Here is a 14,212-nt window from a genome sequence, read left to right as displayed (position 1 = left end):
ACAGTCCCTGGACGAGTTCAGGAATCACTGAGATGTTGTACTGAGGAACATGGTTTATTGGGAAATCCCAGTGACAGTTGGACAGTGTGAGTGGATGTTCTTAGGGGTTTATTCCAGCCTTGGTGATTCTGTGATTCCAAGTCCAAAGAACCTTCTGGGTTTAACCCATGAATGGTGAGAGTCCTGTCTGGTGTCTTGACAACACTGATTAAATTATCTTAGGAGGCACTTGATAATAAGGAGGGGTTCCTGAAACCTGGAAGAGACTCATCTCACTCCTATGTGTAAGAAAAGGAGGAATGTGTGAGGTACTGCAGGCTGGTTGGCCTGACATGAGTTCCTGGAAAGGAGGTGAAGGAAATCCTCTCAGTAAATACATCCCAGCCCATAATGAAGGAGAAGTGGTGGAAATAGAGCATCCTCCTGTGCAAACCCAGGTTAGTTTTTCCACACTGATATAACCAGCTATGTTCTGGAGGGCAAATGTACTATATGACTCTTTTTGGAGAAGCGCAGAAAATGTGATGAAATGAAGGCCATCTGATATCCACCAATGTTCTTGCAGGTGACATGGTTTAGAGAGGAGTTATTGAGGCAATTCTGGACAACACTTGATAGTTGCCAGAGCCATTCTCTGTAGCGGGTGAAGTGTAAAGAACACTGGGAGAAGAAAGGATGAAGAGGAATACGAGGCTGTCTTGCGTGAGAAGTTTATTGAGAAAAAAACACCTAAGGAGAAGATGTACTTGGTGACTGCCAAGTAGGAAGGCTACAATTAAAGCTGCAAAGGAAGAAGAAAGTTACAGCGGTCATGTTTCCAGACGCTGTTCTTTGCTTGCTTGTTTTGTGCCATGAAAAGAGGATTCATGGCTGGTGAGGCCATGTGCCTTCAGTGCCAGAGAGGTGCATCCTCAGTGAGTGAGGCGCCGTGCAGGGTGGTGGTGGTTGTTGTGAGGGTGTGGGTGCAGGCCCTTAGCAGGGGTAGCGGGCTCTCCCGCTGTTTAAGCAGCCCAGGCCTCCAAAGCCGAAGCCGCCAGAGGAGATGGCCACTCCCTGGGAGCTGAGGGCGCTGCCCACGGCAGCTGATGAGGAGGATCCGACGGCGGTGTTCTGGGGGAAGGAGCTGAGGATGGGTCCCGGCAGGGTGACCACCACGGTGGAAGGCTGGATGAAGACTTGGGAGTCCTGGCACTGCCTGACACAGGGCTCGTTGCAGCTGTTAGCCAGCGGGGTGGGTCCGCAGGGGCTGCAGCGGTCGTAGCAGGACATGGCTGTGGGGTGGAGGGTCTCTGGAAGAGAGGGTATTGGGTAAGCAGAGGGTTTTGGAGGAATAAGAACAGGTGCAGAGAGAAACAAAGGCAGGGAGAGATGTGGTGTTGGGCTGCAGGGAGAGTTCGGGGTGGAAGAAGAAAGGCTGCTGAGGGTGGGGTCAAAGGGTATGCAGGCTCACCTGGAGGAGCTCAGAAGGGAAGTTGTCAGGAGAAGGGTGTGAGGGAGTGAGTCTTAGGGCCGGCTTTTATGCTGCTGAGTGAGTGCCCGAGGGCTTGGAGAGAGCTTCTGCGCATGGCAGCATTGTGCAGCAGGTTGCTGTTGCGTGCCACAGCCTGGTCAGTCATGAGGTGGGGTGTGTTTGCCTTGCCACAAAACTCCCTTTTCATTTCCTTGTGCTGTGATTGCTTTCTTTTGAACCTGTTGGCATTTTTGAGTGTGAGTGGAGTTACGTGGAAGACGCACCTCGTGTAGGTGGTTGGAAGACTAACCCACTGCATTGGAGGAGTGATGTGGTCTGCTTAGTGATGCCATCGTGAGCTACTCATATAGTGTTGTCTGTGGCCTCTTTGTGAGGTGTGGACCCCATTCCTGGCATCCTTAAAGGGCTGTTCTGGTTTTTCCAGGTGTGTTTGGCACGAGATGCTGCTACCTGCATTGTATTTACTCTGTGCTTGCCTTTTACTGCATTTGCTTTCCTTGTGCATATTTGCTGTCTTCAACATCGGTGTGTTGTGTGGGCATCTTGGTAACCACCTTGGTTTGAGAACTGTTCTTTGGAGGAGAGTGGCAGCATGTTTTTGTGCAGTATCAGCATTGGGCCATCCCTGTCAGTTTTAGTATATGTAGACAGAGGAGGGTAGTTTGTGTAGCTGAGGTTTTGTGGTCCTTTTTTGGTTTGGGTTTTTATTGTTTAATCGGGCTGTGAGCTGCTTCAGGCCATGTTGTCAAGGGCATGGCGGCTGAGTGCAATGCATGCCCTCATTCAGCGTGGAGAAGAGATGGCTCTGGGAAGATCTCACTGTGGCCTTCCAGTACTTGAAGGCAGCTTACAAGAAGGAGGAGAACCAGCTCTGCACATGGGCTTACAGCAATAGGACACTAATGGAAAGAAGAGAAATTTGATGTCTATGTTGTGAAGAAATTCTTGATTTGGGCTATGCAGAGGCTGAGTCAACTTGTGGGTTCTTCATCCCTGGAGGTATTTAAGGCCCCGTTGATCAGGGCCCTGGTCAGCATGACCTGTTGGGGCATACAGCACACGGAAGAGATGATGTTAAAGTCTCTTCCAAGCTGCGCCACTCTGACATTCTATAATTGTTTGATGTGAGATGGTCTCCTATGCCATAGTCATGCTGATGCAGAGCCGGTATGGGTTAGACAAGTGTACTGACTGGAGCTGGCTGAGGGCCTGGGCGCAGAGCCTTGTGATGGGGGCACCAAGTGTAGTTGGAGGCAAGTTCCTCATGCTTACCCCAAATTTGGACTGTGAGGGATACAATCTTTGTGTTGTGAGCTGCTGTTGCATCGTGTAGTGTTGTGAGTCATGTGGTATGTGTTGATGTTCCAGAAACTCTGCTTTTTTTCATCCTTCTCTTGAGAACGTGTTCATTTAGCACCGGCCGCACCTTTCAAGTGAGAGCATTGGAAGCCTTAGGAGCAATCTTGCACGTTGAGGTACTGTTTACAGTTAAGTCATCGCTTGGCCCTTGTGCAATATGGTTTGTGTGTTTGTTGTTAGAGGAGCAGATAATTCAAAGCATCCGTGGAAGCCTGGACTGTGCATTCTAGGTATCCTGCTTCAGAGATGATGGCACTTCCTTTTTTGAGACAAATACCCACCTATTTCACTCTGGGAACCTCATATGCCTAATTTCTGTGATCTTCATCAAAGTTATTCAACCTTTATTCTCCATATCCTACAGTGGAAAATGTTCACCATATAATATAATATATTATAATATATTATAATATATATATATACACAATATAATATAATATATTGAGTGAACTGATGGCTCCCAACTCCACCTCAAAGGCATCTATTAGATATTTCAGTAGACATAGTCACAGTGGTGGCCAGTCAGGTGTCAGATTTCCTAGGGATCCATATTCGGACCTGTCCTGCTGCATGTTTTACTGAGTGACCTGGATGCAGAACTGAAATGCATACAGAGTAAGAAGATTTTTGGACGACAGTAACAATGGTGGATGGTTTGTTTCTCTCAGGATTAGTGTGGCCTTGCAGCGAGCTCTTCACAGTCGTGAGGGGTGTTCCATGAGCAATGGCATTAAGTTTAACAAGAGGATGTGCTGGATTCTGTAACTGGAACAGGGATTACCTGTAGATATCTGAGTATGTGGGGAGGGGAGACATAGAAGCAGCTCCACAGAAAGAGATTACAAGGCTGTTGTTGATGTCACGTTGACTGTGAATCAGCAGTGTGCCCTGGAAGCCTAATGGGCTGGATCGGCACAGTTGGGACCAGCATTGCCAGTGGACGAACTTAGGTTTGTCATACTCTGTGCCACTGAAACATCATCTCCTGTACTGTGTTCAGCTTTGGCTTTGGTGGCACAGGAGGAGGGGAAGGAAGAACCTACGGACTAGTTTAGACATCCTGAATAGCTGGACTGAGGCCACTGGAATGAAGTTCAACACAAATAAGTGCCAGGCCCTGCACTTCTGCCACAACGATCCCAGTCCATGCTACAGCCTTGAGGCAATGTGGCTGGAAGACTGTGTAGAGGAAACAGTCCTGGGGGAATTGGGGAAGGCCCGGCTGAGCATGAGCAAGCAGTGTGCCCATATAGCCAAGAAGGCCAATGGCATCCTGGCTTGTGTCAGAACTAGTGTGGGCAGCAGGAGCAGGGAAGTGATCATCCCTCTGTACTCAGTCCTGGTGAGGCTGCACCTCGAGTCCTGTGTTCAATTTTGGGCTACTCGCAATAAAGACACCAAGGCCCTGGATTGTGTCCTGAGGAGGGCAAGGAGTCGGGTGAGGAGTCTAGAGAACAGGCCTTAAGAGAAGCAATTGAGGGAGCTGGGATTGTTCAGTCTGGAGAAGAGTTAGCTGAGGGCTGACCTTGTGGCTCTCTACAACTACCTGAAGGGAGGTTGCAGTGTGGTTGGCTTTGGTCTCTTCTCCCATGTAACGAGCAAGACGACTGGATGGAACGGCCTCAATTAGCACCAAGGGAGATTCAGGTTGCACGCTAGGAAGTATTTCTTCTCTGAGGGATTGATCAGACCCTGGAAAAGTCTACAATGGCAGGTGATGGTGTCACAGTCCCTGGATGTGTTCAGGAAACACTGAAATGTTGTACTGAGGAACGTGGCTTAGTGGAAAATACGGGTGACAGTTGGACAGTGTGAGTGGATGTTCTTAGAGGTTTATTCCAGCCTTGATGATTCTGTGATTCCAAGTCCAGAGAACCTTCAGGGTTTAACCCATGAATGGTGAGGGTCCTGTCTGGTGCCTAGACTACGCTTATTACAATTATCTTAGGAGGCATTTGATAATGAGGAGAGGTTCCTGAAACCTGGAAAAGACTCATCACAGTCCTTTGTGTAGGAAAAGAAGGAATGTGTGAGGTACTGCAGGCTGGTAGGATTGTCATGAGTTCCTGGGAAGGAGGTGAAGAAAATCCTTTCAGTAAATACAGCCCTGCACATAATGGATGAGAAGTGGTGGAAATAGAGCACACTCCTGTACAAACCCACCTCACGTTTTGCACACTGAATTGACCAGCATTGTTCTAGAGGGCAAATGTACTATACGACACCTTTTGAGAAGTGTAAAAAACATATGAAGTGATGAATTCTATCTGCTATCCGTCAGTGTTCTTGCTAGTGTGATGGTTTTGAGAGAAGCTATTTAGGTAGTTTTACTCCCGGCTTGTTGCGGTCTAGGCCAATTCCCTGTAGTGTCTGAAGACCATTGAGTAAAGAAAGGATGAAGAGGAATCTGAGGCTGTCTTGCGTGAGAAGTTTATTTGGAAAAACACAGCGAAAGAAAAGATGTACTTGGTGACTTGCAATTAGGAAGGCTACAATTTGTGGTGTGAATATAGAAGAAAGTTACAGTGGTCATGTTTCCAGACGCTGTTCCCTGCTTGCTTGTTTTGCGCCATGAAAAGATAAGTTGTGGCTGTTGAGGCCATGTGCATTCTGTAGCACAGAGGTTTATGCTCACTGGTGAGGTGCTGTGCAGGGTAGTGGTGGTTGGTGTGAGGGTGTGGGTGCAGGCCCTTAGCAGGGATAGCAGGCTCTCCCGCCGTTGAAGCAACCCAGGCCTCCGAAGCCGAAGCCGCCGGAGGAGATGGCCACTCCCTGGGAGCTGAGGGCGCTGCCCACGGCAGCTGATGAGGAGGATCCGACGGCGGTGTTCTGGGGGAAGGAGCTGAGGATGGGTCCCGGCAGGGTGACCACCACGGTGGAAGGCTGGATGAAGACTTGGGAGTCCTGGCACTGCCTGACACAGGGCTCGTTGCAGCTGTTAGCCAGCGGGGTGGGTCCGCAGGGGCGGCAGAGGTCGTAGCAGGACATGGCTGTGGGGTGGAGGGTCTCTGGAAGAGAGGGTGTTGGGTAAGTGGTGGTTTTGGAGGAATAAGAACAGCTGGGAAGAGAAACAAAGGCAGTGAGGAGAGCTAGTGTATGTCTGTGGGGAGGATGGCGTGAAAGAATAGGAATTGCTGTTGAGGCTCGGGAAGAAAGGGTGTTTAGAGCTGGACCAGTTGGTGAGTGTAAAGGAGGGCAGCGGAGTGCAGGCTCACCTGGAGGAGCGCAGAGGAGAAGGTGTCAGGAGAAGGGTGTGAGGGAGCGAGGTGCAGGGCTGGCTTTTATGCTGCTGTGGGAGTGCCCGAGGGCTTGGAGAGAGCCTCTGCGCATGACAGCATTGTGCAGCCAGCTGCTGTTCTTGCATCGTATAGCGTGGCACGTCATCTGGTGTGTGTTCTCCTTCCAGCAATTCTGACTTTTGTTGTTCTTTTGTTGACGACGTGTCCATTTGGCACTGGCCGCATCTTTCACGTGAGAGGACCGGAGGACAATGGAGTGATCTTGCACATTCGTGTCAGGGCACGCAGAAGAAGTGGTCAAAGCACAGAAAAGGAGCAGGGTTGTCAGTGAGGTCATCGCTTGGCACTTGTGCAATATGGTTTGTGTCTTTGCTGTTCAGAGGAGTTACCAATTCCACACATTCGTGGAAGCCTGGAATGGGCATTCTAGGCATCCTTGTTTTGAGATGATGACACTTCCTTTTATTAGATGAATACCCACCTGGTTCGCCAAAGGAACCCAGTACTTAATTACTATGAACTTCAGCAAATTTATTCATAATGTTTTCTCCATTTACTTCTGGATTAGATATCCACCTTACATCTTGACAAATTCCGAAGGCAGTGAGTGAACTGGTGGCTCCCAAGTCCAGCTCAGAAGCTTTTTTTAGATGTGGTTCCATCAGGCTGGTGGGCATTCAGGTGTGGCATTTCAAAGCGTTCTATTATTTTTGGGTCTGTAGTGTTCCATGTTGTAATAAGTGAGCTGTTTGCAGGACTCAGATGCATAAAAAGTAAGAAGTTTGTGAACGACAGTAAGTGTGGAGGAACAGTTGTCTCTTGGAATTTGGGAGGTCTTGCAAAGAGCTTTTGACTGAGCAGAGGTCTGGGCCGTTAGCAATGTCACCATGTTTCACAAGAGGACGTACTTACGTGCTTTATTCTGTACCTGGAACTGGGCTACCTTATAGATATCTGGGTACTTGGGGATGAGTGCTATAAAAGCAGCCCCACAGAAAGAGGTGATAAGGTTCTGGTTGCTGTCAAGTTGATTGGGAGTGAGCAGTGCGCCCTGGCAGCCAAAGGCACTGACTGTCCCCTGGGGTGCATATTTCCCAGCACTGCCAGGAGAGGTTATGGTTGTCCCACTTCTCTGTGCTGCTACAGCCTCTCCTCAAGTACTGTGTTCAGCTTTGGCTTCAGCGGGGAGAAGGGCCCTACAGAGCAGTCTAGACAGGCTCTATAGCTGAACTGAGGCCAATGGGATGAATTTCAAGTAGACCAAGTGCCGGGCGCTGCTGTTGGCCACAGCAACCCCAGGCAATGCTGCAGACTTGAGGCAGTGTGGCTGGAAGACCGTGCAAAGGAAGCAATCCTGGGGGCATTGGTTGAAGCTCGGCTGAACATGAGGCAGCAGTGTGCCCACGTTGCCAAGAAGGCCAATGGCATCCTGAACTGCGTCAGAACTAGTGTGGGCAGCAGGAGAGGGGAAGTGATCATCCCTCCGTACTCAGCCCTGGTGAGGCTGCAACACAAGTCCTGTGTTCAGTTTTGGGCTGCTCACAACCAGAAAGACACCGAGGCCCTGGAGTGTTTCCAGGGAAGGGCAGGACATTGGGTGAGGGGACTTTAGTAGAGACGTTATGAGGAGCGGACGAGGGAGCTGGGGTTGTTCAGTCGGGAGAAGAGGAGGCTGAGGGCTGACCCTGTGCATCTCTACAACTACCTGAATGGAGGTTGCAGTGTAGTTGGGTTGTCCCTCCTCCCGCAGAACTTGCAAGTGGGCTGGAGGGAACGGACTCAAGTAGCATCAAGGGAGACGTAGTACCTAGAAACATGGTTTAGAGGGAAATACTGGTGACAGTTGGACAGTTGGAATGGATGTTCTCAGAGGTTTATTGCAGCCTTGGTGATTCTGTGATTCCAAGTCCAAAGGACCTTCTGGGTTTAACCCATGAATGGTGAGGGTCCTGTCTGGTGTCTTGACTATCTGATTACAATGATCTTATAAAGCTTTTGATAATGAGGAGAGGTTCCCGAAACCTGGAAGAGACTCATCCCACTCCGATGTGTAAGAAAAGAAGAAGGAATGTGTGAGGTACCGCAGGCTGGTAGGCCTGACATGAGTCCCTGGACAGGAGGATAAGTAAATCCTCCTAGTCAATATTGCCCAGCACATAGCGGAGGAGAAATGTTGGAAATAGAGAGCACTCGTAGAAACCCACCTCACTTTCTGCACCCTGTAGTCACCAGCTTTGTTTTGGAGGGCAAATGTATTTTACGATTCTGTTTGGACAAGTACAGAAAACGTGTGGAGATGAAGGCCATGTGCTAGCCACCAATGTTCCTGCTGGTGAGATGGTTTTGAGAGGAGTGATTGAGGCAACTTTGGACCCGACGTGATGGAATCTAGGCCTCTACTCTGTAGTGGGTGAAGACCGCTGGGTGAAGAAAGGAAGAATTTGAGGCTGTCATGCACGAGAAGTTTATTGAGAAAAAGACATCTAAAGAGAAGACGTACTTGGTGACTTCCAATTAGGAAGGCTGCAATGTAAGTTGCAAAGGAAGGAGAAAGATAGAGTGGTCATGTTAGCAGACGCTTTCCCTGCTTGCTTCTTTTGCGCAAATAAAAGAGGAGTCATGGCTGGTGAGGCCACGTGCCTTTGGTGCCAGTGAGGTGCTTCCTGAGTGGGTGAGGCGCCGTGCAGGGTGGTGGTGGTTGTTGTGAGGGTGTGGGAGCAGGCCCTTAGCAGGGGTAGCGGGCTCTCCCGCCGTTGAAGCAGCCCAGGCCTCCGAAGCCGAAGCCGCCGGAGGAGATGGCCACTCCCTGGGAGCTGAGGGCGCTGCCCACGGCAGCTGATGAGGAGGATCCGACGGCGGTGTTCTGGGGGAAGGAGCTGAGGATGGGTCCCGGCAGGGTGACCAGCACAGCAGGAGGCTGGATGACGACTTGGGAGTCCTGGCACTGCCTGACACAGGGCTCGTTGCAGCTGTTAGCCAGCGGGGTGGGTCCGCAGGGGCTGCAGCGGTCGTAGCAGGACATGGCTGTGGGGTGGATGGTCTGTGGAAGAGAGGGTGCTGGGTAAGCAGAGGCTGTGGAGGAATAAGAACAGGTGCAGAGAGAGAAACAAATGTAGCGAGGAGAGGTGGTCTTGGGCTGTGGAGAGCATGGCGGGGAGGATGAGAAGGGGCTGCTGGGGCTGGGGGAGAAAGGGAGCTTAGAGCCAGGCCAGTTGGGGTGGGTGAAGGAAGGCAGCAGAATGCAGGCTCACCTGAAGGAGCGCAGAGGAGAAGGCGTCAGGAGAAGGGTGTGAGGGAGCGAGGTGCAGGGCCGGCTTTTATGCTGCTTTGGGAGCACCTGAGGGCTTGGAGAGAGCCTCTGCGCATGGCAGCATTGTGCAGCCAGCTGCTGTTGCGTGCCACAGCCTGGTCAGTCATGAGCTGGGGTGTGTTTGCCTTGCCACAACGCTCCCTTTTCATTTCCTTGTGTTGTGCCTGTGTTCCTTTGACCCTGTCGGCGCTTTTTAAGTGAGAATGACTATTTTGCTCGATATACGCAATGTACATCTTATGAGGTTGGTTGGAAGATGCTTCTAAAGTGCGGGATAGGTGTAGTCCAAGGGCTGAGGTCACAGCATAGCATTTACTTTGTGTGTTTTGTGACTGCATTGTGTGGTGGGGACCCTGTTTTGTGGCATCCTTGTCGGGCTTCCTCGGCTTCCCAGTTGTGTTTGGCATGCGACCGTTTCGCTTGCGTCGCGTTTTCTCCCTGCTACCCTTCAGCCCAATTTGTCTTCCATCTGCTTTTCCGGTCTCTTTCCCGTTGGGTGTGCTGAACTGACATCCTGGTTCCCTTTGTGCTTCAAAGACTTATTTGGGATCAGGGTTGCTGCCTATTGTGTGTGGTTTCAGCTTAGGGCCATTCTTGGGGATTGTAGCTCATACAGGCAGAAGAAGGTTGATTGTGAGGGAAGAAGGCAAATCGCTCCTGCCTGGTTGAGTGGTTGAATGCCCTGAGCTGAAGCGGAGTGCTTTTGTCCAGAAGGCTGAAGCAGAGGTTATGGATCATTATGGAGTTGAGTGTCAATGGTTTTGACCATTTCTCAGCATGGGCTTTGATGGATACCAGTAGGATTTGGAGATTGGATAGGGAAATTCAAAGCACACATGCTACGCAGGGATGCATTAATGAGGCACTCGCAGCCATGTGGTCAAGGGCGTGGCTGAGGAGTCACGGCATGGCCTCATTCAGCTGAGGTGAGCGTTTTGTGCCTTGCTGCTTAGCTGAAATATGCATGATGTTGGGGAAGTTGAAGGGAAGTAGGGTGGATGTGCCTAAATCGGCGAGGTCCACCTGATTCCCTCCCGGATGCTGAGGGAGCCAGGATATGTCTATTTTCTTAGAAAGATCAAAGTGCCTGGGAGGGGTTTCTGATGTCCTGGACAGTGCTCATCCCACTGCAGCCCTGAAGGAGATGGAAAAGGAAGATGGGGGAAAGATATCTGTTGGACCTGACCTCAGCCGTTTGAAGCTGAAGATGAAATTCTTCCAGCATGCATTGCCGTATGCAAGAAGAAGGCGGTGGGGAGCGGATTTCCAAATAGCAGGTCATGATCAAGCAACTTCAATGTCTTCTACAGTCAAGGTCTGTCTTTGGATAGGATATGACCAGAGATGGACTGTTGAATTGCACTGCTGTAAAGCCCTTGAGACCACCTCTGATGTCAATTGCATCCAGAAGCTGAGCCAGTATGGATTAGACAAGTGGAGAGCGAGATGGACTGAGAGCAGCTGGCTGAAGGCCTGGGCCCAGAGCCCTGTGATGGGGGTCACCAGGTGTAGTTGCGGGCAAGTCCCTCAGGCAGTCCCCAAAGCAGAATGGTAAGGATTTAAAAACGGGAATTATAAATGGGAACGGAATCAACTTTTTTCAAGGACTGACAGTGAGAGATGTTGGTGCAATGGTTTTAAGCTCACGGAGGGAAGGCTGAGATTGTATGTCAAGGGGAAGTTGTTTACAGAGAGTGCTGTGAGGTGCTGGAACAGGCTGCCCGGAGAGACTGTGGATGCTCCGTTCCTGGAGGTGTTAAAGACCAAGTAGGAAGGGGTCGTTGGACACCTGCTGTACTACCAGACCTGGAGGCTGGTGGCCCTGCCTGTGGCATGAGGGTTGTCACTTGGGGATCCTTGAGGTCCCTTCCAACCCAATCCTTTCTGTGATTCTATGATCTCTCCATTCCTGTTGCTACAGTGAACCTGAGTGGATGTGGTCCTGGAGACGCTGCAGTAGCTGACCAGGCATAAGGAGGGCGAGGAAGCTACATGATCACAAGGGCTTCCTTCCAAGCTCCACAACTCTGTTTTTGGTGATGGTTTAGTTTGGAGAGAGTCATTCAGGGGAAGAGAATTGGTCAAGCATGTGCTGAATCAGGGAACATCAGAGGCATGTTCAAGGGAACTGTACACCACGCAACTCCTTTTGGTGCCCTTTGAAAAGCATGTCGCCTGCTGGAAGAAGCCGAGGAAGTGTCCACCTCCTTTAGCTTTGGTGACATAATTTCCAGAAGAGGTTGTGTTGCACTTTTCCACCTGCCCTTGTGTGCTCTGGCTCAGTTTGAGCTGAAGCTGAATAACTGTTGAAAGCAAAAAGGAAGAAGACAGACGTGAGTCTAGCATGCAGGAGAATTTTATTGAAGAAGAGGTCTGAGAAGGAAGGAACACCAAGTGGTTAGGACTTATCCAGTCCCTGCCCCGTGTGTGCAGTAGATTTTCTCAGCGCAATGAAATCTTCCTTCTCTGTGATGGGAGCATGACCGAGGGAATCCCCAGTTGTCTTGACCTGGTAGAAAAACAATGAAGAAGAGAGTTGTGCTCACGGAGATGGTGAGATAGAACTAATGACATGGCAGAGGATTAGGTGATATATGAATCATCTTTCCAGACAGAAAGGTCTGCCCCTTCCATGTTTTTTTGAGGACTTGAAAGGAATAGCCGTGACCGACAAGATGCTGAGGCCATGTGGCTTCGTTGCCAGAGAGGTGCATCCTCAGTGAGTGAGGCACCCTGCAGGGTGGTGGTGGTTGGTGTGAGGGTGTGGGTGCAGGCCCTTAGCAGGGGTAGCGGGCTCTCCCGCCGTTGAAGCAGCCCAGGCCTCCGAAGCCGAAGCCGCCGGAGGAGATGGCCACTCCCTGGGAGCTGAGGGCGCTGCCCACGGCAGCTGATGAGGAGGATCCGACGGCGGTGTTCTGGGGGAAGGAGCTGAGGATGGGTCCCGGCAGGGTGACCACCACGGTGGAAGGCTGGATGACGACTTGGGAGTCCTGGCACTGCCTGACACAGGGCTCGTTGCAGCTGTTAGCCAGCGGGGTGGGTCCGCAGGGGCGGCAGAGGTCGTAGCAGGACATGGCTGTGGGGTGGAGAGTCTCTGGAAGAGAGGGTGTTGGGTAAGTGGTGGTTTTTGGAGGAATAAGAACAGCTGGGAAGAGAAACAAAGGCAGTGAGGAGAGCTAGTGTATGTCTGTGGGGAGGATGGCGTGAAAGAATAGGAATTGCTGTTGAAGCTCGGAAAGAAAGGGTGTTTAGAGCTGGACCAGTTGGTGAGTGTAAAGGAGGGCAGCGGAGTGCAGGCTCACCTGGAGGAGCGCAGAGGAGAAGGCGTCAGGAGAAGGGTGTGAGGGAGTGAGGTGCAGGGCTGGCTTTTATGCTGCTGTGGGAGTGCCCGAGGGCTTGGAGAGAGCCTCTGCGCATGACAGCATTGTGCAGCCAGCTGCTGTTCTTGCATCGTATAGCGTGGCACGTCATCTGGTGTGTGTTCTCCTTCCAGCAATTCTGACTTTTGTTGTTCTTTTGTTGACGACGTGTCCATTTGGCACTGGCCGCATCTTTCACGTGAGAGGACCGGATGACAATGGAGAGATCTTGCACATTCATGTCAGGGCACGCGGAAGAAGTGGTCAAAGCACAGAAAAGGAGCAGGGTTGTCAGTGAGGTCATCGCTTGGAACTTGTGCAATATGGTTTGTGTCTTTGCTGTTCAGAGGAGTTACCAATTCTACACATTCGTGGAAGCCTGGAATGGGCATTCTAGGCATCCTTGTTTGGAGATGATGACACTTCCTTTTATTAGATGAATACCCACCTGGTTCGCCAAAGGAACCCAGTACTTAATTACTATGAACTTCAGCAAATTTATTCATAATGTTTTCTCCATTTACTTCTGGATTAGATATCCACCTTACATCTTGACAAATTCCGAAGGCAGTGAGTGAACTGGTGGCTCCCAAGTCCAGCTCAGAAGCTTTTTTTAGATGTGGTTCCATCAGGCTGGTGGGCATTCAGGTGTGGCATTTCAAAGCGTTCTATTATTTTTGGGTCTGCAGTGTTCCATGTTGTAATAAGTGAGCTGTTTGCAGGACTCAGATGCATAAAAAGTAAGAAGTTTGTGAACGACAGTAAGTGTGGAGGAACAGTTGTCTCTTGGAATTTAGGAGGTCTTGCAAAGTGCTCTTGACTGAGCAGAGGTCTGGGCCGTTAGCAATGTCACCAAGTTTCACAAGAGGACGTACTTACGTGCTTTATTCTGTACCTGGAACTGGGCTACCTTATAGATATCTGGGTACTTGGGGATGAGTGCTATAAAAGCAGCCCCACAGAAAGAGGTGATAAGGTTCTGGTTGCTGTCAAGTTGATTGGGAGTGAGCAGTGCGCCCTGGCAGCCAAAGGCACTGACTGTCCCCTGGGGTGCATATTTCCCAGCACTGCCAGGAGAGGTTATGGTTGTCCCACTTCTCTGTGCTGCTACAGCCTCTCCTCAAGTACTGTGTTCAGCTTTGGCTTCAGCGGGGAGAAGGGCCCTACAGAGCAGTCTAGACAGGCTCTATAGCTGAACTGAGGCCAATGGGATGAAATTCAAGTAGACCAAGTGCCGGGCGCTGCTGTTGGCCACAGCAACCCCAGGCAGTGCTGCAGACTTGAGGCAGTGTGGCTTGGAAGACTGTGCAAAGGAAGCAATCCTGAGGGCATTGGTTGAAGCTCGGCTGAACATGAGGCAGCAGTGTGCCTAGTTTACAAACTAGGCCAATGGCGTCCTGAACTGTGTCAGAACTAGTGTGGGCAGCAGGAGAGGGGAAGTGATCATCCCTCCGTACTCAGCCCTGGTGAGGCT

The 14,212-nt window shown here is 50.7% G+C and overlaps 2 protein-coding genes and 2 pseudogenes across 3 annotated transcripts in view; all 4 read right to left on the bottom strand.

Annotated features, from left to right (window-relative positions):
- Positions 1–14,212, bottom strand: part of GFUS (GDP-L-fucose synthase) — a 237,290-nt gene that overhangs the window by 31,316 nt on the left and 191,762 nt on the right. The window lies entirely within an intron of this gene.
- LOC136058568 (feather keratin 1-like) lies at positions 5,522–6,169 on the bottom strand (annotated as a pseudogene).
- On the bottom strand, positions 8,795–9,091 carry LOC136058576 (feather keratin 1-like). The gene has a single exon (XM_065752130.1). It carries the CDS (start codon positions 9,089–9,091, stop codon positions 8,795–8,797), a length of 297 nt encoding a protein of 98 aa, XP_065608202.1.
- Positions 12,157–12,805, bottom strand: LOC136058326 (feather keratin 1-like; annotated as a pseudogene).

This window comes from Cyrtonyx montezumae, unplaced genomic scaffold, assembly GCF_038088225.1.
Source record: "Cyrtonyx montezumae isolate F1298 unplaced genomic scaffold, pur_monq_1.0 scaffold_8, whole genome shotgun sequence".
NCBI lineage: Eukaryota > Metazoa > Chordata > Aves > Galliformes > Odontophoridae > Cyrtonyx > Cyrtonyx montezumae.
Note: the sequence above shows the minus strand (reverse complement) of the source record. Positions and strands in the feature narration are given on the sequence as shown.